The sequence below is a fragment of the Meles meles genome, chromosome 16, assembly GCF_922984935.1.
Source record: "Meles meles chromosome 16, mMelMel3.1 paternal haplotype, whole genome shotgun sequence".
Classification (NCBI taxonomy): Eukaryota; Metazoa; Chordata; class Mammalia; order Carnivora; family Mustelidae; genus Meles; species Meles meles.
The window spans coordinates 27,474,931-27,499,061 of NC_060081.1; the positions used below are offsets into that span (position 1 = coordinate 27,474,931).

Sequence of the window (24,131 nt, forward strand, 5' to 3'; positions counted from 1 at the left end):
AAAAGGAAATTGAATATGAGTGATAGAAAACAAGAAGTCACCCCATCTTAAAGTTCTCTCTCGTGCCTTCTCTAGGAAGGTCCATTTCCCCTCCAATTCATGGTGTTGCTTAACATGAAGGCTGGAGGTCTGGTCAGAGACTGACCGGAGGGGCCTTGTAAAGACTGTGGGTGGGGACAGAAAGGGAAAGATTGGTCCGTGTATCTTGGATCCGGAATGTTTTCTTCCAGGGGGTCCCGAAAAGGGGTGGAGGGAGAAGAGTGATATCCTAATAAACACTGTGAAATGAAAATAATACATGTGAAAGTGCTTAAAAATGAGGAACTGGCCAAGGGAAAAGAGCATGCCTTTTACCTGGGTCTGGTTGTAGTTGGCCTTACTGTGTCACCCAGGCTGCTGTGCCTTGTCGGGAAGAGTACAGGACAGCTGAGGGTTGACTCTGGGTCTGACCTCGCTCTGGGGCTCCTGACCTTGAAGAAGCCGGGCTCCCCTTGGGGGCCTGGCTCCTGTCAGTCCAGTAGCTCCCTTGGCAAGGGAGGTGTGAGGAGGATGGCGGGAGCCAGGGGCCACGGGAGGGAAGCACCTGCCAGCCAAGTTGCCGCTCGTGCTCACACATCCGCCCATGACGTTTTCTACCTGAGGAATCTCTGGACAAGGTATTTCTGTCCCCGGATGCTGGGGGAGGCAGGTGAGCAGCCAGATGGCGTCTTGGGCTGGGCAGTTCTCCGTCTCCTTTCCTGACCTTCTCCTGCTAGCTGGAAACACGAGGAGAAACTCCAGGGGGCAGCAGACACTGATCAGGTCCCCAGAGGAGTGTCAGGCTGTGAACAGACTGAAGGAAGGGAAGACGGACGGTGCTCTTCACACAGGGAAATGTCGCAGCCTCCGTCTCCTTTTCCACCTTGCGTGGCCCATGAGGGGAGCCCTCCACTGCGGAGAATTGACGAAGGTGACCGGCGGCCTCAGTCTTGCATTTTTCTGCAGCGAGCTATGAACTTTTGTCCTGTAACTCTCTTGATATCATGCGAAAGAGCAAAGCAACATGTCCTGCTATCCGGGACCCCAAGACTCCTTATTCCCAGTCTAGGGAGCTGTCATCCTATCTCCCTTCCCCTCCCCTGCTCCACAACTCACATTTAGGGAACGGTGGCTGTTGGCCACATGGCTGCTAGCCACATGGCTGCTGGGAGGACTTAGTGGCCTTTGTGGGCATTTCTGGCTCAGCCCAGGCAGGAGCAGAGAGGAGGGGTGGCAGGTGAGGCCTTCTGGAGTCCATCAGGGTTATATTTTTTTTTTTCCCTTTTTATTAATTTTTTCAGCGTAACAGTATTCATTCTTTTTGCACAACACCCAGTGCTCCATGCAAAACGTGCCCTCCCCATCACCCACCACCTGTTCCCCCAACCTCCCACCCCTGACCCTTCAAAACCCTCAGGTTGTTTTTCAGAGTCCATAGTCTCTTATGGTTCGCCTCCCCTCCCCAATGTCCATAGCCCGCTCCCCCTCTCCCAATCCCACCTCCCCCCAGCAACCCCCAGTTTGTTTTGTGAGATTAAGAGTCATTTATGGTTTGTCTCCCTCCCAATCCCATCTTGTTTCATTTATTCTTCTCCTATCCCCCTACCCCCCCATGTTGCTTCTCCATGTCCTCATATCAGGGAGATCATATGATAGTTGTCTTTCTCCGATTGACTTATTTCACTAAGCATGATGCTCTCTAGTTCCATCCATGTCGTCGCAAATGGCAAGATTTCATTTCTTTTGATGGCTGCATAGTATTCCATTGTGTATATATACCACATCTTCTTGATCCATTCATCTGTTGATGGACATCTAGGTTCTTTCCATAGTCTGGCTATTGTAGACATTGCTGCTATAAACATTCGGGTACACGTGCCCCTTCGGATCACTATGTTTGTATCTTTAGGGTAAATACCCAGTAGTGCAATTGCTGGGTCATAGGGTAGTTCTATTTTCAACATTTTGAGGAACCTCCATGCTGTTTTCCAGAGTGGTTGCACCAGCTTGCATTCCCACCAACAGTGGAGGAGGGTTCCCCTTTCTCCACATCCTCTCCAGCATCTGTCATTTCCTGACTTGTTAATTTTAGCCATTCTGACTGGTGTGAGGTGATATCTCATTGTGGTTTTGATTTGTATTTCCCTGATGCCGAGTGACGTGGAGCACTTTTTCATGTGTCTGTTGGCCATCTGGATGTCTTCTTTGCAGAAATGTCTGTTCATGTCCTCTGCCCATTTCTTGATTGGATTGTTTGTTCTTTGGGTGTTGAGTTTGCTAAGTTCCTTATAGATTTTGGATACTAGCCCTTTATCTGATATGTCGTTTGCAAATATCTTCTCCCATTCTGTCAGCTGTCTTTTGGTTTTGTTAACTGTTTCCTTTGCTGGGCAAAAGCTTTTGATCTTGATGAAATCCCAATAGTTCATTTTCACCCTTGCTTCCCTTGCCTTTGCCGTTGTTCCTAGGAAGATGTTGCTACGGCTGAGGTCGAAGAGGTTGCTGCCTGCGTTCTCCTCAAGGATTTTGATGGATTCCTTTCTCACATTGAGGTCCTTCATCCATTTGGAGTCTATTTTCGTGTGTGGTGTAAGGAAGTGGTCCAATTTCATTTTTCTGCATGTGGCTGTCCAATTTTCCCAGCACCATTTATTGAAGAGGCTATCTTTTTTCCATTGGACATTCTTTCCTGTTTTGTCGAAGATTAGTTGACCATAGAGTTGAGGGTCGATTTCTGGGCTCTCTATTCTGTTCCACTGGTCTATGTGTCTGTTTTTGTGCCAGTACCATGCTGTCTTGATGATGACAGCTTTGTAATAGAGCTTGAAGTCCGGAATTGTGATGCCACCAACTTTGGCTTTGTTCTTCAATATTCCTTTGGCTATTCCATCAGGGTTATATTTGTGTGACGTCTTCTGTGTCGTGGCCCACCTGCCACGTTACGTTATTAGAAACATGAGTTCTTTTATATACAGGTCTTGTAATTAATTTATAGAATTCTTTTAGTTTTATAGTAGTTGAGCTAGGAGGAAAGGGTTTATACCTAATTTTATGTTCTCTATTTTAAACAATATGAAAAACACTTAACAGTAGGAGTTCTTTGACTTCTTTAAGTTTGAGGAACACTGGCTACAGAGTCTCTTTGTTTGGATCCTAAAAGTTGTGAGTTGTGAGGATTCTCTCCAACCTCTGCCCTCCCTCACTTTGCAGGGGTTCTCCCACCAAATTCATGGGTCTCATGGGAGCTCTCATGGGGCAGTGTGACCCCAGGCCTCTGGCCAGTGGGCAGTTGGCCCAAGCTACACCTTTGGATCGCCTTCCCCAGAAGGAGCTGGACTGGAGACCTGGAGAGTCCAGGCGTTCAGCCTCTTCAGTGGCTAGACCTGGAGCGTAGAGTTGGGGGCTGTCGGCTGCCTTGGCATCACCATGAGCACAGGTTCATTTTCAGAGAAGGGGAGAATGAGAGGGGTCAACAGAGGAGAGCCCAGAAGAGTTGTCTGTGTTGCTGACATTGGGGTCCTTGCCCACTCAGCCACATTCCTGTTCAAGTTTTATATGTCAACCCCAAACCTTTATGAAAAATGTACATTTCTGCTGAAACTCATCTGAATTGGGTTCTTTGGGCTCCGGCCCAAGTGTCTTGGCTGGCAAGTATGGTGTTTTAGGCATAATAGCAGGAGTACCCAGAACCTGCCCTCACCATGATGGATTCTTCACTGAATCCCCAGGGACTGAGGGGTTGGGCTGAATGGGCATACTGTCAGGGCAAGGTGGAGGGAGTTGCTGTAGCTGGGTATAAGCCACTGCCCCGGAGGGCATACCCTCTCTACACTGTCATGCTGAAAAATGGTGAGCTGCTGGGCCACGCCTCTCCCAGCACTCCTTTGGCTAAAAGGACAGACCCCTCCCAAAGCGGAGGGAAGAGAGAGTGGAGTGTGGGGTGCCCTCTGTCCTGGTGGCTGAAGAAAGCCAGGGCACCGCTTTTAGGTGGCCCGTTCTTGTGGGTGAAGAGGTAGAAGCAGGCACAAGACCAGACCTTACAGCCTTGGGTCTGACTGGAAAAAGAAAGGGGAAGAGAAAAAACCGTTGCAAGCAGTGAATGGGGCACACCCAGCTGAATGTTAGGGCTCAGGGCTGCTGCCCAGCCCTAGAGGATCCAGAGAGTTCTGTTCTGGCTGCATCTCCTAGAACCAAGCTTTGAGTAAGTGCCCTGGGCAAGGCGGGGGTGGGGGGGTGCATCTGGGTCAGAGACGATACCTTCCTTCATTGGCTGATAGGTCTGTTACAGAACTCCACTCAGAGAGAAGCTAACCCACAGGTCACAGGGAAGCTTTTGTCCTCATTTCTTTGGCCATTGGTCCTCTGAGAACTGCATGTCTTCGTTGACAGTGGAAGTTAATAGATACTGGATATAGTCCTTTTACACACCTATTTGGAAATTTCTCTGGCACTCCCGAGAGGCCTTCCTGGCTGACACACTAGCGAATTTTCAGTTAATTATGTGAGGGCTTTGAGTGGCCCAGTTGGCAATGGAGCAAGACATGAGAATTGTCGAGGGCCGGACAGTTCTAGGAGAGAGAAGACTGCATTGACAGTGGCGGGCATTGTCTCCAGTGGTGAATAGGTAGCTCTTACAAGAGACTACAGCGGTCAGTGCAACTACAGCGGTCAGTGCAGCGGTCTGGGAAACTTCTGTGGCAATCCAATGACTGACGAAGCCAGGAACATGGGAGTTAGAGGACTGAATCAACACTGGGGCGGTTCTCACCAAGAAAGAGCCTCCCGAGTCCCTGGTTCTAGCACCTGGGGCACCCGTCTTAGTAGAAAAGGGAGGAGGGGCACAGCAGGACAGCCCTTCGCAGAAGGGAGAGTTGGGGAAGATGTTCCACCAGCACCAGTGTGGCCCTCAGAGTGTCCCCCATTCAGGGTTTTGTTGCAGTTCTGGTCATACATTTCCTGACCAAGACCCCTTGTTCATTTTGTGCATATTTGTATCTCACCTGGTCCGTGAAAGACCCTCGGTGTTGTTGAAGAGATTGTCTGTTTCTAGAAAAGAAACATCATGAGGTATAGAAGGACAAAAAGTAGTGTCAAGGAAAGTGGCTTAATAAGTGGGGTGTGGGAGGGCTCAGAACAGCTGAGGTCGCCACAGGGTCCCCTCCCTTTCTGCAGCTGCTGCCCGCACTTCCCCTACGGAGCACTGGCTTATTGTTAACATGCCTTTCTCATCTCCTGGATGTGAGGCCCCAGACCCAAGGTTTGCATCTCTGTTGCTCAGCACCAGCACTTCTAAGCATGTTTTCAGGGTGACTTATTTTCAGGCTAGTTCCTACAGAAAATCCTCTAAAGATCATGGCTTATACGTGAGCCACAAGTCCATCTTTTTTTTTTAGATTTTATTTATTTATTTGACAGAGAGAGAGAGAGATCACAAGTAGGCAGAGAGACAGGAGTTAGCAGGCTCCCCGCTGAGTAGAGAGCCCCATGTGGGGCTCAATCCCAGGACCCCGAGATCATGACCTGAGCCGAAGGCAGAGGTTTAACCCACTAAGCCACTAGGCGCCCCGAGCCACAAGTCCATCTTAAACTGGAACGTCCCAGAGACCTCCTGGAGGGGCTGGTTTTTAGGAAGGACATACCGGGGGTGAGGAAAGTGCCCTCCAATACCTTCCAAGGAAGAGCAGCCTTTGGGAGGGTGGCTGGCCAGGGAGGTCTGAACAGCAAGGAAGCCAGGTGGGAGCCAGATGAAGCCACCGGCAGAAGGCTTCGTGGCCTCGCCAGTGCTGTGTAGAGACAGAGTGGGTGCCTCAGAGGGGCTGTCAGAAGCCAGGGCCATGGGGCAGGGGTGCTGAGGTGGGCTAGAGTCTGGCTCTGTGGGGGAAGGTAGAGCCCAAGGATCACCATTGTGTTGGCTGTGGGGTGTGAGAGGCAGAGTAGTTCGGGAGCCAGCGCTGATTGTGTGTCTCGGCTGGAGCAAGTGGGAAAATGGAGCTACCACTGACTGAGATGGGAAAACTAGGGGTTTGGGGGGAGCTGGAATAGTCTGGGCTTGCCCTGCTCCTGGGCACTCGCCCCTGCTGCCATTGTTGAAGTGGAGTATTCGTACAGCCACCCAAGCTGACTGACTCCTCCTGTCAGAGTCGGAGACGTGCTTTTGAATCTGGGATAAGGTATTATATTCTGTGGCTACCGTAGCCGTTACATGGAGGAAGCAGGCTAGTTCATTAACTCCGGCGTCAGCCCATTACCACTGCTGCCTGTTCTGTGTCACCAGCAGAGAACCAGGCTTGGGGAAGTGGGAAGCTGGAGATAAAAGGTGGCGAACGCAGGGTCCTGGGGGAGAGAGGAGCAGGCGGTGGGGGAGCGGGGCAGGGTAGTATGGGTTGTGCCTGCAGGTGAAAAGGCATACCAGCCACGCATGGGTCTTCTGAGGCATTCGTGTTCTGCATTTCACCGCCAGCCGCCCTGGATAGGTTTTGCAGCGCACTCCTTGGTTAGGCAGGGTTCTTGGATGGGGTGGAGGCTTCTGCACAGTGAACCTCTCTCCTGGGTCCAAGGCCTTGTGTGGTGCAGGGTATGAGAAGTAGGAGAGGGCTGAGTCCCTGGCTCACAGGGGGAAGCAGGAAGCAGGCCTCCACAGAAGGAGGACTGTGGTGGGGGCTGCCCCTCAGGACAGGATCCTAATGGAGGTCCAGCCCCGAAGCACAAAGCAGCCACTTCTCCTTCCTGGGGGGCTGGGGTGGGGTCAGGCCCTGGAGCCCTTACATCGGCCATCTCCTCATTTTATAGACAAGGAACCTGAGGCCCAGAGAAGGTGCTCTGTGAAGGTGACAAGGCTCCCAGCAGCTGACCAGGTCTGGTACCGGCCACACTGCCTCCAGGAATGGGGCTCTGGGTCACCGGTCCCTTCCCAGCAGCAACCTTTAGGCCTCCAAGTGGTTTAGAAAACACGGTGACTATACTGAAGCACCGGTGAAGTGCTGTGGGCCCGAGTGAAGAGTTCCGTTTGGAGGGTTCAGGGGTAAAAGGGTCAGTAGACTCAGCTGAAGGGAAAGAGAGACCTTCCGGGCTCACAGTGTCGCTGTAAAAGGGCAGCATGGCACTAGACGTGGGGGAGGTGAGGCAGAGCTCAGGGGAGAGGCTCGCGTGTCTGACGCGGGTCTCTGTGCCGGGCTCCGTGTGGGCGTTTTACACATCTATCCACATCTGTGTATGCTCCTCAGCATATTCCAGTAAGCTGGGTGTTGTTACTTCTGTTTTCCACATTGGGAAACTGAGGCTCAGGGAAGCTCAGTGGCCCCCGGAGAAGAACGACACTAACTGAGCAAGTGCGTGGCCTCTCGCCCCCAGCTCTGGGCCTCTGCAAGGTTAATCCAAAGGGTCTTGGTTACACAAAGGCAGGCGTTGAGAGCCCTCTGTGGACCGAGGTGTCCGGGCCCTGCTGGATTTGGGGTCAGAGCACAGGAGGGAAGAGACGAAGGCCTCCCTGTCCACTACCCTTGTCTTCATTTGTGAGGCATCTGGCCTTTCCTGCCCATGTAATACCTGAGCCTTGGAGGCAGGCAGCATTCCTTGCTTTTTATGGTCAGGAGGCATATTGGACTTTGTTTAAAAGATTAAGATCTTTTCTAGGCAGTTGGCTTGTTTGAAAGAGAAAAAGATGGAACATCTGTTTGCTTCCACTATCCTCATGCATTTTAGGGTGGGGGGGGTACTGAGGGGTGGAGCATCCAGAGGGTGAAGTCCCCAGAATGGGCACATGAGTATCAAGGAACCCTTACTGCTAAGTTCCAGCTTGGCTTAACTCCTTGTGCCCTGTGTGCCAGAGCCTGTCCCCCTGCAGTGCTTACAGTGGTTCATCCACCTGGCATCCCTACCTGCTCTACGCCGGTGGGCAGCCTTCTGCTCTGTTCAGCATCCTCTTCCTTAGCCTTTCTCAGCAGCCTGCCTGAGTTTGTGTTGTTTCAGGAAGAATGCTTCCAGTACGTCTCCCCACCCCAGTAGTGTGCTCCTTTGTTCACAACCATTCTGCTGTCTCCTGTGCACCAGAACTTGACTCACAGCACTTACATTTCTGGGATGTCATGTAGACGCACACATTCATTCATTCATTCCAAATAGAAGCCAGAGTTTTCTGCTGCCGTGGGCTGCTGTTCTGGAATATTCGGAAGCCAGACTTTTCTGGTCCTTGCCTATCTGCTGAGTCTTCCTTTACTGGTGCCTGACCTGGTCACGCGTCTGGGAGCAGAATATGAGCTGTTCGGTAATGGGTGCTCACCAGTGCTGCCTTTCCGTAGTGGGGAGCCTCCCGCTTGCTGGTCATCCTTGCCCTTGGCTGTTCTGGAGACACTGCTCCTATTCCTCTCTGCTGGCCTTGCCATGCCTGTTATCATAGCCACCATAGCTCTGGCCCATTCAATTTTTGTCATGGGCAGCTGTGCCCCACCCACCCCACACCCACCCGAGGTTGTGCTGTTTGTACCCATGCTCTTGTCATTCTCTTATTTGCTGGGAATCAAGGAATTCACACAGCTGTCACACAGCTGCACCAGACTAGAAGGGGACTGGAGAGGGTGACCCGTCAGTGTACCTGGGGTGAAGGAGAAAGCCAGACTCTGGTAAGCAAGGCCGGTCTGCCACAGAAGCTGACAGTTTGTTTACTCAGTGGGTCTTTGGTCTATGTGTAGACTTGAATGAGGCACCCAGGAGGAAATTGAAGAAGTAAGAAGCTTAAGTCTGGCATTCATAAGACACAAGGTGCCCCACTCCTCATCCCATGTTCATACCAGGAAGTGCGTTATCTTGAGGTACAGACTGGCTTGCTGTGTTAAGGAGACTGAGGCACAGCCTTTGGCTGCTGGGCAGTGTCTGCAGGAGGGGCTTCGTGGAGAAGGCAGCAGCTGTCTCTCTGAGGTTATTATTAGTAGTGATTTGCCAGTGAGCGGTGTGACGCCTCATGATTGTGGCTATCCTGGACTGGGGTTTTGAGAGAAAACTCTTCCTCTTTCTGACTCCTGTAGTAGCCTCCTCCTCAGGGGCTGCTGATTCATGCTCTGACTCATTCAAGCCTTCCATCTGACTTTCACTCCTGTGCTGCCTGGAGAGCAGAGGTCCAGGGAAGGTCTGCTGGGAGCTCATTTCCTGTCCACAGTGACAATGGTACGGTGGGCTGGGCAGCGAGAGCACCCCAGTTGTATTTGGGCTTTTTGCTTTGGGTTGATTCTGATAGTTCATCCTTTACTTCCATGTGACCTTGAGAAAGTCACCTTGTCTGGACTTCTGTGGCATCATCCATGCAACTCCATTTTAAGATTACTCTCTGAAGAACCCCCATTGTATAAGACAGATGAAAATGGAAAATTGTGTGGCTCATCCTCCCCACTAGCTCCAGCTCAGCAGCCCTAAGAGGTTTCTGAGCTCGAGGGGCCTCCAGACCCCTTCCAGGCCTGGGAGCCCTTGTTCTGTGGAAGAGGAGGCAGGCAGGTCTGTTCTAAGACCGGCTTCCTGAGAAGCTTCTGATAGTCACTGCCACCTGTCACAAATCCCATGGACCCGTGTGTACCACCACATCCCCTGTCTTGCTTATGCTCCTCTACCATTATCCCCCCAGCCCCACACAGATGGAAGGAACATGACTGGGTTTGCTATCACGTTGATGATCTATGTCCTCTTGTCAGAAAGGGTTACACATCTCTCACAGAGTGAGGAAAAGAGGCAGTTAGCTTTATGAGTTATTGCTTCTTTCTTTCTTTCTCGCCCCCAAGAAAATAAATTCCGGCCCCCTGAATAACTCCCACAGACTATCTGTCCTGTTTGATGTAAGTGCAGTTTTTCTACCTAATGAGCTCTGGTCTTCAAATGGGGCCAGGAGGAAAACCGGAGACCTTGGGAATATAATTCTTGGTGAATTACTTTAAGTTAATGAGACTAATAAGGAAAATTGAGTTCAGCGGCACAGATCAGATCCACGTTCTGGGTCTTGATGATTTAAATTGAAGATCCTAATTAAATGCCCCAGATAACCATGAAGTGGCTTCTGAGGTCCTCTTGACCCAAAAGCTTTTATGGTCTATGAAGTCTATCAAATGTAAAGTTAGTCTGTAAATGTTCCCCTTTAAGCATTTCTATCCCCAGGATCCCATCATGCCTATAATACCTACCCTCCACCCTCCTAGGTGCAGGGGCCCTGCAAGGGGAGGAGGGGGGGTGAAGGAGCGAGGGCGTTTGGGAGCCTCTTTTGGACTGGCAGGTAGTCGGGGTACAGTTGCCTTCTATCAGGTGGCCTGTCTGCACTGGCCCAGGTGCAGGGGAGTGACCACAGCCTCACTACAGGCTGAGCAGGGCAGCCAAGCAAGACAGGGCAATGCTGGAAATACACTGGGAAGAAGTTTAAGGAAAAAGCGCTCCTTCCTCAAGCTAATTCAGGCCCAGGCCTCTCCCTCTGGCCAGCATGAGATGACCTTAGCTTCTGGTCATCATTTCAGCCCCGTAAGAGGGTGACCTGAAGCTAAGAGAGGGACCAGTTCCCCGTGGTCACACCCCCAAATATGGCCTTCTCCTCCATGTGGTCTCCTGCTGGCTCTTTCCTTCTGTGGCCTCTTTTTTTTTCTTTTTTAAAAGATTTATCCATTTATTTGAAAGAGAGAGGGAAAGTGAGAGAATGTCAAGCAGACTCCCTGCCGAGTGTGGAGCCCCACATAGGGTTCGATCTCATGACCCTGAGATCATCACCTGAGCCAAACTCAGGAGTCAAGCGTTTAACTGACTGAGCCACCCAGGCGCCCCAGTCTGTGTCCTATCTTTTTAAATGACTATGACCCGGACACAGAATATTTCATTAAAAACATGAGGTAGAGCTGACATAAACAGTTTTTCATGCTGTTGTCTTTGTTATAGTCATTAAAATAATTAACTTTTATTGAAGTATAAAAAATCATTCATGTACAGCTCAAAAAATTTTTAGACAGTAAATTCATTCTTGAAACCAGTCCCCAAAATAGGAGATGGAGCATTACCAGAGCCCACAAGCCTCCTCATGCCGCACATGCCCTCCCTAGTCAGTACTCACCCCTCAAAGACACTGCTGTCCTGACTTTGAGCACCATGGACTCATTTGGCCCGTGCTTGAACTTTATACAAATAGAAGTGCCTAGATATGCTCTCGTGGACTGGCTTTCTCCCTTGACGTCATTTCTGAAAGCCATCTGTGTTGTTTTGTTTCTTGTTGATGGACGTCTGGATTGTTGCCAGTGTTTGACTGTGATGAGCGTTATGCTCTACATGTTCCTTGTACCTTTGCGAACATAACCATGCATTTCTGTTAGCAGTTCCATTCTGAGCTGTGCACTGGGTTGCGGTGGAGGTGTACGTCAGCTTGGCTAGATCCGGTTTTCCAGAGTGGCTGTGCCGTTTTACCTTCTGCTAGCAGTGTCTCAGGGTTCTGCTTATCCCACATCCTCACCAAGACTTGGTATTGCTCCCCCCCCCATTTTTAGCTATTCTGATGAGTGTGCGGAGGTTATCTTGTAGTTGTGATTAGTGGTTTCCTGATCCCTAACAAGGCTGAAGAAACTGTCATGTGTTTATTAACTTTATCATGATCATTTAAATAACCATGTAATAGTGTACCTTACAGATGTTCCAGAATGCACTGACAGGTAGCTGGACATTAGATTCATTCCAGGGTTTGTCATTATAAGTAATGCTACAATAAGCATCTTCGGCCTGTTGGCAAGAATTTTGCTTTTGTTCATAAATTTCCATAAATAATATGAATAATTTCATAAATAAATTTCTGAAATGCATGTTCCAGTTTATCAGCAATAGAGGAGAACCCCATGAAGTTTCCCCTAGGTCTGCCAGTAAAGCTTATTCTCATGAGGATCACAAGCAAACCTCTCTTGGAAGACTACTTTAGGTGAATATAGGAGTATTGAGCATTCCTTTAATTATTATGAATGATTTTGGTTACTTTCCCAAAATGTTTACCATGTGTATTCTTCTTTTATTGAATTCATACATTTGCTGCTTGCATTTTTAGTGAGATTTTTTTTGTAAATTCAACAAGCATTACTATAAATTATAGATATTAGTACTTTCCCTGTCTTTGCCATTTTCATTGCATAATTTGACTCTGTGTGCCTTTTAATGTCAGCAAACTGGTGAATCTTCCCCTTGGAGACTTTTACTTGTACTCCTCAGCTGGGCCACTGCCCTCTCTGCTGAGGTGCCCAGGTTAGGGGTCCCCAGTGCTCTGGTGGGAGGGGTAGGAGCTCAGCCTGTAAGAGAAGCTGAGTTTGCCTTTGGGCTAAGCACACTCTCTGCCTGTCATCTATACCCCAGACTCCAGCAGTTTCAGCTAGCTCACGCACTGGGTCCTGCGGTCTGCTCTGACAGTCCCCCGGGACTGAGTCGGAACCTGGGTATTCTGCTCCGCAGGAAGGCACCCACAAGCCAGACAGCCATAGCAGGGCAAGTCCTCTTCCATTTTTGCACATTTGGTTGTCATTGCAGCCCTGTGAGATGGGTGTACAACTAGCCTCATCTTTGATACCAGAGGGCAGAGCCTCAGAGGGGCCCAGCAGCTTCTTCCAGAGCCTGATGTTTGTGAGCAAGGATGCCTGGGACTCAGATTCTTAACTTCTCATTTTTCCCTCAGCCACATCCTAGCCACACAGTGGCTGCTTTGGGGCTGGTCCTTGTTCCCGTGGTTCATCCCTGGTTGGGGCAAGGGGAATGGGAATGTGCACTCTGTTTCTCATTCTTTTGGGCTTCAGCAAAACCTTTGCTTTTGAGCCAAAAAGTTAGATTGTTGTATGGAGCACAAAGGAACTTTGAGTAGCTCTTGGCTTCCCCATATCTCTAGGCATTAAAGTTATAACATAAGCATTATAATACACATTCTCCAGAACTTCGTGTTTGACCAGCTTGTTAAGTTTATAATTTTCTATTTTTAGATGATGGATTTGGACGTGCTTCTATGAAGAAATGCCACGTGTCTCAACTGGTCCAAGAACAAACATGTCTAGTAAGTTGCTGGGTGAATATTAAGAGAGGGAACATAGGCCTTTTGGACGCACAGGTGTTAACACACTTTGAGAAGACCAGAGTGTGTGGATACATGGAAGTGTCCACACTTTGAAAGGAGTGTTTGAAACCAGCCCTATTGTTCAGTCTAATTATCTTCACTCCTAAAGGTCGGTTCCTTTTAAAGACAGCAGGAATTGTCACATAGAGGGCTAGAAACACGTGAAAGTCACTTTTTGCTGTTTAACCACACTTCTCAGAGCCCAAGGTGTGTTCTGTGCCATGCCAGGGCCTCTGTCTGATTCAGTGCTTGGTGGCACCTTGCCAGAGACTTCTGGAACCATAGCACACAGCAACATCCCCCTAAGTCAGGCGTCGATCACACACACATGTGTTCCAGGAAAGCAGGCCCATGCCTAAGACACATGTGAGGTTTCTGTAGCTCTGGGAGGAAAGAGAGCAGGCTGGACACATGTGCCTCTGTCTCTCCAGTGTTCTACCATGCCATCGTTGCTAGTGGCTGGCAGGCCTTTGCATGCATCTCATATCTTTCTGACAGAGGTGAATTGATTTAATTTTACAGATGCTATAAGACTTGTCAACAGAAGAGCCTCATAAAACGAGGAAAATCTCAAGAGCCATCTTTTATCATTATATCTAAACCATCATTTAATGTAGCATGTCTTTGTTGAAGAGAATGTGATTTCCTTACATGATCCCATGTGTGTATGCGTGAGTGGCATGTGTGAGTGCTGGAGAGCGTAGAGGAAGAGGTCACTAGAAGGGGCCTAGATCGCCGGACTCTCCGGCCCTGGCTCCTCACTTGCCTGTGTTAGGCACATACTTTGTCCACGAGAGCACGGTCTCTCAGTCACCAACCCTGTGTTTCTTACCAGTGTTTGTGCCTCTTCTCAGGACTACTGCCACCTTAGGGGACTAGGGGTTGTTGACAGCGCTTCCCGGGGAATCAGGCGTGGTCTGACCCAGGAACAGCAAGCACGTCATCACCAATGACATCATGACAGCAAGAGAGCACAGCCCTCGCCATGGCGCCAGGGCCCGTGCGATGCAGCGGGCTTCCACCATTGACGTGGCAGCCGACATGTTGGGCCTCTCTCTGGCAGGTGAGCCTCGTGGCCCCTGCTCCGGCTTCTTGGGGCAAGGTCACCACACATAGGTCCCATGCTGTTCCAGTGCTGGGAGGGCCACGCCTGCCTCCTGGAGTCCCCTGCGGATTGCCAGAATGAGCCCCCATGGATGGCCCCAGGCTGGTGGGCACCCTGCTATGTCATTCTTCTGGTTGAATCAGGGAATGGGGAGGGAAGGGAGGTCAGCCCTCTTCCTGGGAACTGCTTTCATTGCAGTCTGACTGCCGGCAGTTTTCCATCTTGGATGGGTACCCCCAGGGCTCATTTGCCAGTAGATGATCTGGGAATGTCCACAGCGCCCATCTGGCAAGTGCCCAGGCCATGATCAAAGCCCTCCTTGTTGGGGATGTGCAGAGTTGAGGGGGGGTGGTTTGGTCTTAGAGTCTGAGACAGGAATCTCAAAAGCAAAATGTTTAGGAAATGAAGAAATTATCTCATGTAATAGTTTCTGAGCGGGGAAAAAGTAGGATGTTGAGTCTTCTGAATAAGACCTAAATGCAAGGAAAAGTTTATTAAGGGTGATTTTTTTCCCCCCTGTCATTTCTTTTTTATTCAGGAAATATACAAGATCCAGATGAGCCCATTTTAGAATTCAGCTTAGGTAGGTATCTTTTCGAATTTTTTGTTCATTTGTTTTAAAATGTATGTTGCTTAAAAACCGAAATGGAACAAGATGAGACCGGGGAGGGAGACAAACCATATGAAACTCTTAATCTCAGGAAACAAACTAAGGGTTGCTGGCGGGGAGTGGGGAAGGATGGCTGGGTTTGGACACTGGGGAGGGTATGTGCTTTGGTGAGTGCTGTGAATTGTGTAAGCCTAGTGATTCACAGACCTGTACTCCTGGGGCAAATAATACATTATATGTTAATTTTAAAAAGGGCCTATATAAAAGGATTAAAAAAAAGGAAAAACCAGACCCTGGTGTGAATTTGTATCTGAGAACTTGCTGCTGCCGAACTGTTTCTGAGATGAAGTCACACAGCAGGTGTGCATATCCTTTCTGTGGAAGGGAACCTGGAACCCATAGGCCTTGGGTCTCCTCAGCTTATGTTCCCTCCAGGCTAGTAGTGGTGGGGGAGGGGCAGGAGGAAAGCACTGGAGAGCTGAAGCACAGTCTCCCTCCTCCAAGGGGAAGGCTGGAGGGGTGGGAAAATGCCTCATCAGCCCAAGCCATAAGGCCCCGTGCAGTTGGGTTTCGCTGTCTAGCCCTTGTTCCCTACTTTGGGAATGGAGGCAATGACGCCTCGTGCTTTCCCTCTTGGACGGTGTCAGAATGTCCTAAATATTGGCCTGAATGCCCTAAAGTTGTCCTAAAGAACTGTAGTAGCATGTGCTGGCTTTGGGTCAGGGAAGCATGGCATTACTGTGGCTTACCCAGAAGGTCTGGCATGGTGGGGTCAGCCACAGATGGTTCTCCTCCAGAGCATGACACTCTCCTGCATTGCTCTCCCCTGCCCTTGTCCCCTGGGTGGTGGTCAGCGTTGGCCCGTGGCCTGGCCATAGTGTCCAGGAGGTGGTATGATGTAAAAGAAGCTCCTCCTCAGGAGTCAGGTGACTGGGATTCTAGTCCATACTATGCCACAGACTAACACACAGCCTTGAGCCTGCTACTTGGCCTTGCTGGACCAGTTTCCTGGTGTGCCAGATGGGGTGTTATCATTTGAGAGACTAACAAGATCATGGTGGTTAAAGCGAAATCAGACAAACAACTTTGACTGATATCCAAATCCTTAAACATGGAAGGGCATTATTATTATCAAGTTAAGATTAAACTTTGGAAACATCCCCATTTCAGACTGAATACCCCTGAACAAGTTCAGAGGGTTTCCTAATTCTGATTTGCTGGCTAGTTCTGCAGTGGGAGGGAGTCCTGCATTGTGAACTGGGAACAGGATTTGGGGGAAGCAGCCTGTAACCCTGCTGGGATTCCCCCAGCTGCCCACTCCCAATCAAGGGCTTCCTTGCTCTTCACAAATTATAATACTAACCCAAGGACTTCCAGTTTCACAAGAGAGGAGTGAACTTATTTCCACCCCCTTGTCTTAAACCATCTCAGGCACCAGGAAGAATAGGAAGCAGAAACACACACTTTGTGCAGTGAGACATTTTTTGAACCCCCAAAATGTAATCCACGAGGAGGAAGGAGCAGATGGAGAGGAGTGTGGTCATACCTGCTTGTCTGTGAGGGTGGTGGATTTGTCCCAGAGATACTGGGGAGCTCAAAGACTAAAGCAGAGGCTTATTGAAAAGTTTGTGAAAGGAAGAGTTTGGGGTTCAGGTTCCCACCACCCTTTCTAAGTCCTGCAGGGACTGGTGGTTATTCTTATAAGAAACTTGGGAGGCAGGGGTGCCTGGGTGGCTCAGTGGGTTAAAGCCTCTGCCTTCGGCTCAGGTCATGATCCCAGGGTCCTGGGATCGAGCCCTGCATCGGGCTCTCTGCTCAGTGGGGAACCTGCTTCCCCCTCTCTCTTTGCCTGCCTCTCTGCCTACTTGTGATCTCTGTCTGTCAAATAAATAAATAAAATCTTTAAAAAAAAAAGAAAAAAAGAAACTTGGGAGGCAGAGAAGCTCTGGGTTGAGGCCCATGCGGGAGAGTGTGGTGAAGGGCCAAAAGTCTACTGATTAACAACACCCCACCTTGCCCTCCCCAGCCTTCTTCCTCTTATCCTGATTCTGCCAGGCTTATTCTTCCCGGCAGGAGGCGAAGAATCACTCTGGAGAAAGTAAGCCACCCACTCCCACTCCCTGCAAAGAGTCAGATGCTGACTTTCTGGACCCCAGCCAAAAGTAGGCCAGCCAGCCACCCAGGCACCGCTGTGCAGTCCTTCTGGCTCACCCTTACACTCAGCCTTCTGATACCTCACCCTTAAACATGAATGGGCATTCTTTTGTGCATATAAAGATTGGTATATGCACACCGATTACAGCTTGATTCATAACAGCCAAGACTGGAAAAACCCACACATCCATCAGCAGGAGAATGGTACGTGCGTATAATGGAGTACTCAGCAAGGAAAAGGAGTGAGGTACTGATACATATGGGGATGAACCTCAGAAGCATTGTGCAGAGTGAAAGCCGTATTCAAATGTATATTTATGAGTCTGTTTACTACGTGGAGCTCAGGAACACTAATCCACAGGGACCCAAGACCCGTCAGTGGTTGTCCAGGAGTGCTGGTGAGGACTGACTGGAAAGAGCACAGGGGACCCTTTGGGTCTTGACTGTGGTGGTTACATGGATGTAAACACTTGTCAAAACTCATCGAGCTCTGTACTGAAAATGGGCACATTTTATATATAAATACGTCAAAGTTGATTTAAAATAAAATCTAAGAATGGTTGCAGATTAAAGTCCTTTGTGAAAGGCCCACACAGGAAGGAAGAAGCAGGGAAAAACAGAACTCAGAAGAAATGCAGACATTGAAGAAAGTAGAAGAAAATGTCAAAAAATTGTAAGAGAAGATGGCGCACCCATAACACAAGAACAGGGCACTAAAAACAAAAAATTGAAGAACAAGGGCAATATTAGAAACTTAAAATATGGCTTCAAAAAAATAAGAAGACAGTAAACGTTGGGAGATATTCAAAGAACTATTCCCAAAAGTAAAAATTTTAAAGCAAAATAGAAAATGGGAGAAAAATTTGAAATGGAAAATTAGCAAATTCAGAGGCCCAACCTTTATAGGAGGAAACAGAAAAGGATGGAAGGGAAGGAATTACCAAGAAATAAGAAGTCTGTCAGAACTGAGGAGTGTGTTTCTAGGTGAAAAATGCCTACCAAGGCCCAGCATCCTGATTGAAAAGCCCCATAACAAGGCACATCCTGGTGGAATTTCAGAGCACCGGGAATAAAATGAGTATCCTAAAACTTCTAGAGAGGAGGAAGGAAACAAAACAGGTCATATCCAAGGATGGGGGTCAAACCAGTGCAGAGGAGATTCTCAGTGACACTGGGAACTTGAGGACAGGGAGGAGTACCTTTAATGTGAGTGGGAAATATTTCTAATCTGGGACTCTCTACTCAACCAGTCAATCAGATGTGAGGGGAGAAAGAAACATTTCAGCCTTGCAAACTCTCAAATGTGCTTCTCCCACATCCTTTCTCTGGGAGTGAGTGGAGGATATGCTGTACCCAAAAGAGGGAGTAAGTTGAGGAAAAGGAAGATGGGGCCCCAGAAACAGAGCCCAGCATAAGAGAAAAGTAAAGGGAATCCCACTTAGCTCATAATAATACCCACTTAGCTTTACTAGTGCAGAACATGGATTTAACAAAAAAAAACCTCACGCTAAACTGATTGAATATAGAGGCAGGATGAGAGTTGATGTAAGATAGGTAAAAATCTTCACCCCATGACAGAAATTGGGATATTTCTGATTCTGGCAAATCGAGGACTGTTCGATAGCCATTGAAGAAGATAGCTTGGAAAGGTGAGGGTGAGTTTTATTTTAAGTGATTTTTTACCACAATGAAAAAAAAAAGAGGAGCAGGAGTCCATGATTGAATAGTCAAATATTTTATCTTCAGTTTAAAATTAACAAGTACTCATTTAAAAGACTGTAATAGAGAAAGTGTTAGAGGAAAAGAATACCCTACCAGAGAGAGGGAGAGAGAGAATCACAGTTGGCATTTTGGTATAGATCCTTCCAGAAATATTTTTTACACCCACACAGAGCTATACAGAATTTTTAATAATTTTTTTTGCCTGTGGAGGTGATGGGATTATCTATAAAACTGTCATGCTAGTATTCTTTTTTTTTTTTTTAAGATTTAATTTATTTATTTGACAGAGAGAGAAACCACAAGTAGGCAGAGAGGCAGACAGAGAGAGAGGGGGAAGCAGGCTCCCTGCTGAGCAGAGAGTCCATTGTGGGGTTCAATCCCGGACCCTGAGCTCATGACCTGAGCCGAAGGCAGAGGCTTAACCCACTGAGCCTCCCAGGCGCCCCTCATACTAGTATTCTTAACATGGTTTTTTTTTTTTTTTCATGTGGCAAAATGTCATTGGCATCTTTCCATTGTAATGATCATGGGATCTGCCCCATCACTTTAGATGCCCGTGTAGACTCCACCATACTTATTGTAACCAGTTTCCCATTGTCAGACATTATAGGTTCTTTCCAGTTTGCCATTATAAACACCATCACAGTGAACATACTTGTACATAGATCTTTCACACATATTGTTGGTTATGTCTTTGGGATAAATGCTTGGATACAGAATTGCTGAGTCAAAGGATATGTACTTGAAATACGTTTTACCAGTTTGCCTCATCGGCAGCACTTTATCTAGCTGGGATTACAGATGATTGGGTTGGGGAGACAAGGCACACATACCAGAGACTATGGCTTCTCTGGAAGTATACCAAAGTGATGTAAGCGCCAGACAGGAGATGAGACTGTGGGCTGCTGAGGGAAAGCGTCTTGGAAGCTGTGGCCCCTGGGCTAGGAATGAACGCTGAGTGAGACTTAGCTGAGCTGGCTGCGGGTCGGGGCTAGAGAGCGGTTACCTACAGGTGGGTGTGTTCTGAAGGTGGCACTTGGCCCTTAATCTGATACCAGCCTTCCCGGCTTTGGCCACCTGTTATGCCTCAGTCTATCTTCTGTCGCTTGTTCTTGAAAGACCCAAATGTTCCAGCTAGGTATGGGTGTTAAGAACCCACACTTGATGAAGGGGTGAGCTGAGAAAAACCAGGCCCTCAGTCACTTAAACACGTAGCTCAGAGGAGGGCAAGCACGTGAAATGGGCAAGTACCTGACTCCTGCTGAGGCAGACTGAGCAAAGGAAATAGAAGCATTGAACAAAGCATTGAAGCTTCTAGAAGAATACAAAGCATCACTCCCAACCTCAGGGTAGGCAAAGATTTCTTGGACAGAGTGCAGGAAGTACTAGCTCTCTGCTTTCATTTGCTCTCAGTGCAGTAACAGGTTGCCACAGATTGAACACCTTGAAACAACACAAACTTATTATCTTACAGATTGCTTAGGTCAAAAATCCAATGGGCTGAGTGAGGTTTCTGCTTGGAGTCTTACAACACCAAAACCAAACTATCAGCAAACTGCATTCTTTTCTGGGGGTGCCAGGGGAAAATTTGTTTCTTTGCTCTTCATATTGCTGGCAGAATTCAGCGTTTTTGTATGTGTGTACATGTGGTTTTAGGATTGAGGTCCCCGTGTATTTGCTAGCAGCCAGGTGAGGCTGGTTTTCATTTTTTAAACTGCTCACATTTTGGGGTTTGTGGCCCTCTTCCTCCATCTCCAAAGCCAGCAGGTGGAATTCCTTTCATGGTTTGTATCTCTCCTGCCTTTTTTCCCCATAGTCACATCTTTCTGACTCACCTTTCTACCTTCCTCTGCTGCTTTTAAGAGCTTGTGTGACTAGGTTAAGCCCACACCAATAATGCAGAAAAATCTCCCCAGGTTGAGGTTCCATGACTTTAATCTCATCCATAGTGCTTGTAACGGAATATAGTCACAGGTTCCAGGGATTAGGATGTGGGTACTTTTTTTGGATGGAGGAAGTGTTTTCCTGTCTATCACTCTCCAAGACTAAAAGTCTAACAAACAAACCTAAAAATCTGGAAGAAAATAAATTGATAAACCACAGACTGGGGGAAAATATTCATAACACGTATACCTGAGAAAGAACAGGTCCAGAATAAAATACTCATAAATTAACAATAAAAAAGTCAACCATTCAGTTTAAAAATGAGCAAAAATCTCCAGCAGGCTTTTGGCAAGAGAAGTTATAAAAAGGAACAAGCACCTGGTGAAAAATGCTTTGTGTGATTACTCGTCATGGAAGTGCAAATTCAGACACATCCATCAGAAAACTATAAAATAAAGACTGACCCTACCAGATGTGCATAGTGATGCAACACCGTGAGCTCCTATCCATTGCTGATGGGATTGTAAAATGGTGCACCTGCTTTAGCAAAACTGTTGTGTCCTGCAAAGTTAAATGTACCATCTACTATAACCTAGAAATGTCACTATTAGGTAGCTATCCTCTACAAAAGAAATGAAAGCCCATGTCCACCAAAAGACATAAACAGGAGTATTTTTAGCACTCTTATTTACAGTGGTTCACCACCAGAAACAACCCAACGTCCAGTAACAGAATTGGTGAATTTTGATACATTTATACAATGGAATGTAGTTCATCAATTTTTGAAAAAAAATGAGAGTGATTATCAGTACGTCAACAATGTAGATGAATCTCACTTTCAGGAACAGACAAAGCGATGGAAATCAGAAATTGGTTGCAGAGGCTGGGGAGTTGACTGGGAAGTATGAGGGGGAATTTTCTAGTCTGATGTTTTGGAGAAGTTCTCCATCTTATTTTGGTGATGGTCGTATAGGTGCATATGATTGTCAAAACTAATTGAATTGAAAACCTAAGCTCTTGGTATTTTATTATATCCAATAAATAGTGAAAATTCATAAAGGCACAGGAGAAGATAATACAAATGGATAGAGAACTAAAATTATTTTTCAGAAGCAAAAATCAGTTTCTATATTTTAAGTCACTGGTGAGCATTTTAAAAAATTTGGGAATGATGAGGGCCTTGCTGTCATGGGGTGGGGGTGGTTGGGAGGGAAGGGGAACATGAGAAGAGCTTGTTTCCAGTGTAAAAGATCACCTCCATGTGACAACTGACAGTGTAACGGTTCTATCCTTTTAGTGTCACTGATTTTTTTTTTTTTTTTGCTTCCTCTGGGTGTGTTTGGAACTAAGAACTAACTAGAGCCTGATTTTAAAGGATTCGTTTCTTTCCCGTCTTGATTCCGTAGCTTGCAGTGAGTTGCACACTCCATCGCTAGATCGAAAACCAAATAGTTTTGTAGCAGTGAGCGTCACCACCCCTCCTCAGGCATTCTGGACGAAACATGCACAGACGGAGATCATTGAGGTGGGTGCTGCCAGCTCCGACCCTGACGGGCCGGTGCAGTGTCTGCGTGCTTCATGGGAGGGCTGTGGGTGACCTGAGCCCCTGGAGCTGCCCCTCCGCGGGTTCTCAGTGCATTGATGTTTCTCTTTACATTCATCTGGGTGGCGTTTATATTTGCCATGTCCTTTACAGTTACTGATGAGCTATTGGCTGGTTGTCTTTGAACAATGATCCTATAAGGTTATTGCCTTTTAAGAGGTAAGGAGCTCATCCTTCCTTGTCATTTTCATTTGGCTGCTGCTTTTGGAGAATTGTGTTCATTAATCACAGTTTGGAGAGTGTTAACAATTAACCAGCCTTCTTACTGGACATACCCCTATTTTTATTGGCTTTCTTTGTGCATCCTTTTACATTGTGTGTTTTATATTTATGTTTCACATTGAATTATGTGCATTCACCTCAGGAATTTTACCAACTCTTTTTAGATAATTGAGCACCGTACGTAAGTTATAAAACTATAGGATCTGTGTGTGATCCTGCAGGATTTTGTCTGTGATGTGTCTGTATGAATTAACCCCTCCCTCGCAGTCTCAAACAAACTTAAACTGCTTTTCCTCCCCTTCCCCCTTTTACATTTTGGAACATAGACCACCCTTTTTCATTCTCTTGGAAACTTATTTCCAAGTTCGAATCAACAGTTTTGTTCTCTAAGCATCTGCTGAGCCCTGCCTGTGCATGGAGCACAGTGCTGGGCCCATGGGTGATACAGACACCTCGGAGGCCAGGTCCCTGCCTCGGGGAGCATCCCATCCTGTTGGGGGGGAGGCAGAGTAGGCGTGGCCCATCTCTACAAGGCCCTGTGGGAAGGGGTGGAGTAGCGAGAGGAGGGTGGCACCTGGGAGGTGGGGGCCTGTCTAGCTCTGTGGATTGGAGAGGCTGCCTCAGGTGGCGCTTAGTGAAATCCTGACTTTAGAGATCTGGGTGGGAGGGGGCCCAGGACTCAGCAGTTGTCACAAGCTCCCAGGTGACGCCTGTGCAGCCAGTCTGGGGACTGCGTGTTGAAAAGCACACCAGAATTGTGTGGGTAGTCATGCAAAACATGCAATAGGAAAGCATCTCATGGGTTTGGAGAATAACCTTCTCCTGTTGTGTGTGTGCAGAAGGACCAAGTGAAGGAGCAAGGGAGAAAAGTGTTGAACATCAGGCCAGGAGTTTGTAGCAGGCCAGAGCAGGCTTTTCAGAGGGGAGTTGCTGGACTGGATGTGTTTCAGGGAGGTCCTAAGTTGTCAGTCTTCTGGGGGAGTGTGTAGGACCTTACTGGCAGTGGGAATGAATGGAGAGTAGGAATGCATGTGACAGGCCCTGGGGATGGGTTTGTGGGAGCAGTTCACTGTCCCTAGGTGGTAGAGAATGATGGAGAAAGTAGTACCAAAGCAACATTTGTTGCCTCCTTGGGAAGAGAGCCAGAGATGACCTTAACCAAGGGCAGATGAAGGGTGAGGTTGGGCGGGTCATCGTCCCAGCAGGCTGCGCAGGAGTGGCCATCCAGTGGCAGCCCTTGAGAACCTGGATCTGGAGCTGCAGAGGGAGCACAGCTGGAGGCATGGGACCCACAGCAGGCACAGACAGGAGCTATTAAGCATTTGGCTCAGATAATTAACCCCTGCCTAAGAAAGAGAATATGTTATGGGGCTCTGGGGGCAGGGCTAAACTGCCAAGAAGTGGCCACCTAGGAGCTAGGAGCTCACAGCTTATCTTTTGAAAAGGATAGCCTTAAAAAGGTCCATTTTTAATTATTCCAACTATGGGATTCTGGAAATAAGAAACGACTTACATCATTCATTCCTTCTCTCATCTGCCTTTGTACATCCTAAAGGAACAACTCAAAGTAGGAGATCAAACACACCACTCATCTAAAGTGGTAATACCATGAATACACGCGAACATCAGGGTGGTTTCACTCTTAGAAGATCCCTTCTCATGAGCAAAAAGCCCTTAGAGTGAGCCCTTGGACGCAGCTGTGCTGTGGGCCTGCCTGCGGCGGCTG

The 24,131-nt window shown here is 47.9% G+C and overlaps 1 protein-coding gene across 16 annotated transcripts in view; it reads left to right on the forward strand.

Annotated features, from left to right (window-relative positions):
- The window catches only part of INPP4A (inositol polyphosphate-4-phosphatase type I A), a 130,900-nt gene that overhangs the window by 58,155 nt on the left and 48,614 nt on the right, over window positions 1–24,131 (forward strand). For all 16 annotated transcript variants that reach the window (XM_045980623.1, XM_045980629.1, XM_045980632.1 and 13 more), the window contains 4 exons: window positions 12,975–13,045; window positions 13,960–14,168; window positions 14,749–14,793; window positions 21,987–22,105. In XM_045980623.1, the coding sequence (XP_045836579.1) occupies window positions 14,063–14,168; window positions 14,749–14,793; window positions 21,987–22,105 (270 nt within the window). In that variant the 5' untranslated portion in view covers window positions 12,975–13,045; window positions 13,960–14,062. The remainder of the gene's footprint in view (window positions 1–12,974; window positions 13,046–13,959; window positions 14,169–14,748; window positions 14,794–21,986; window positions 22,106–24,131) is intronic.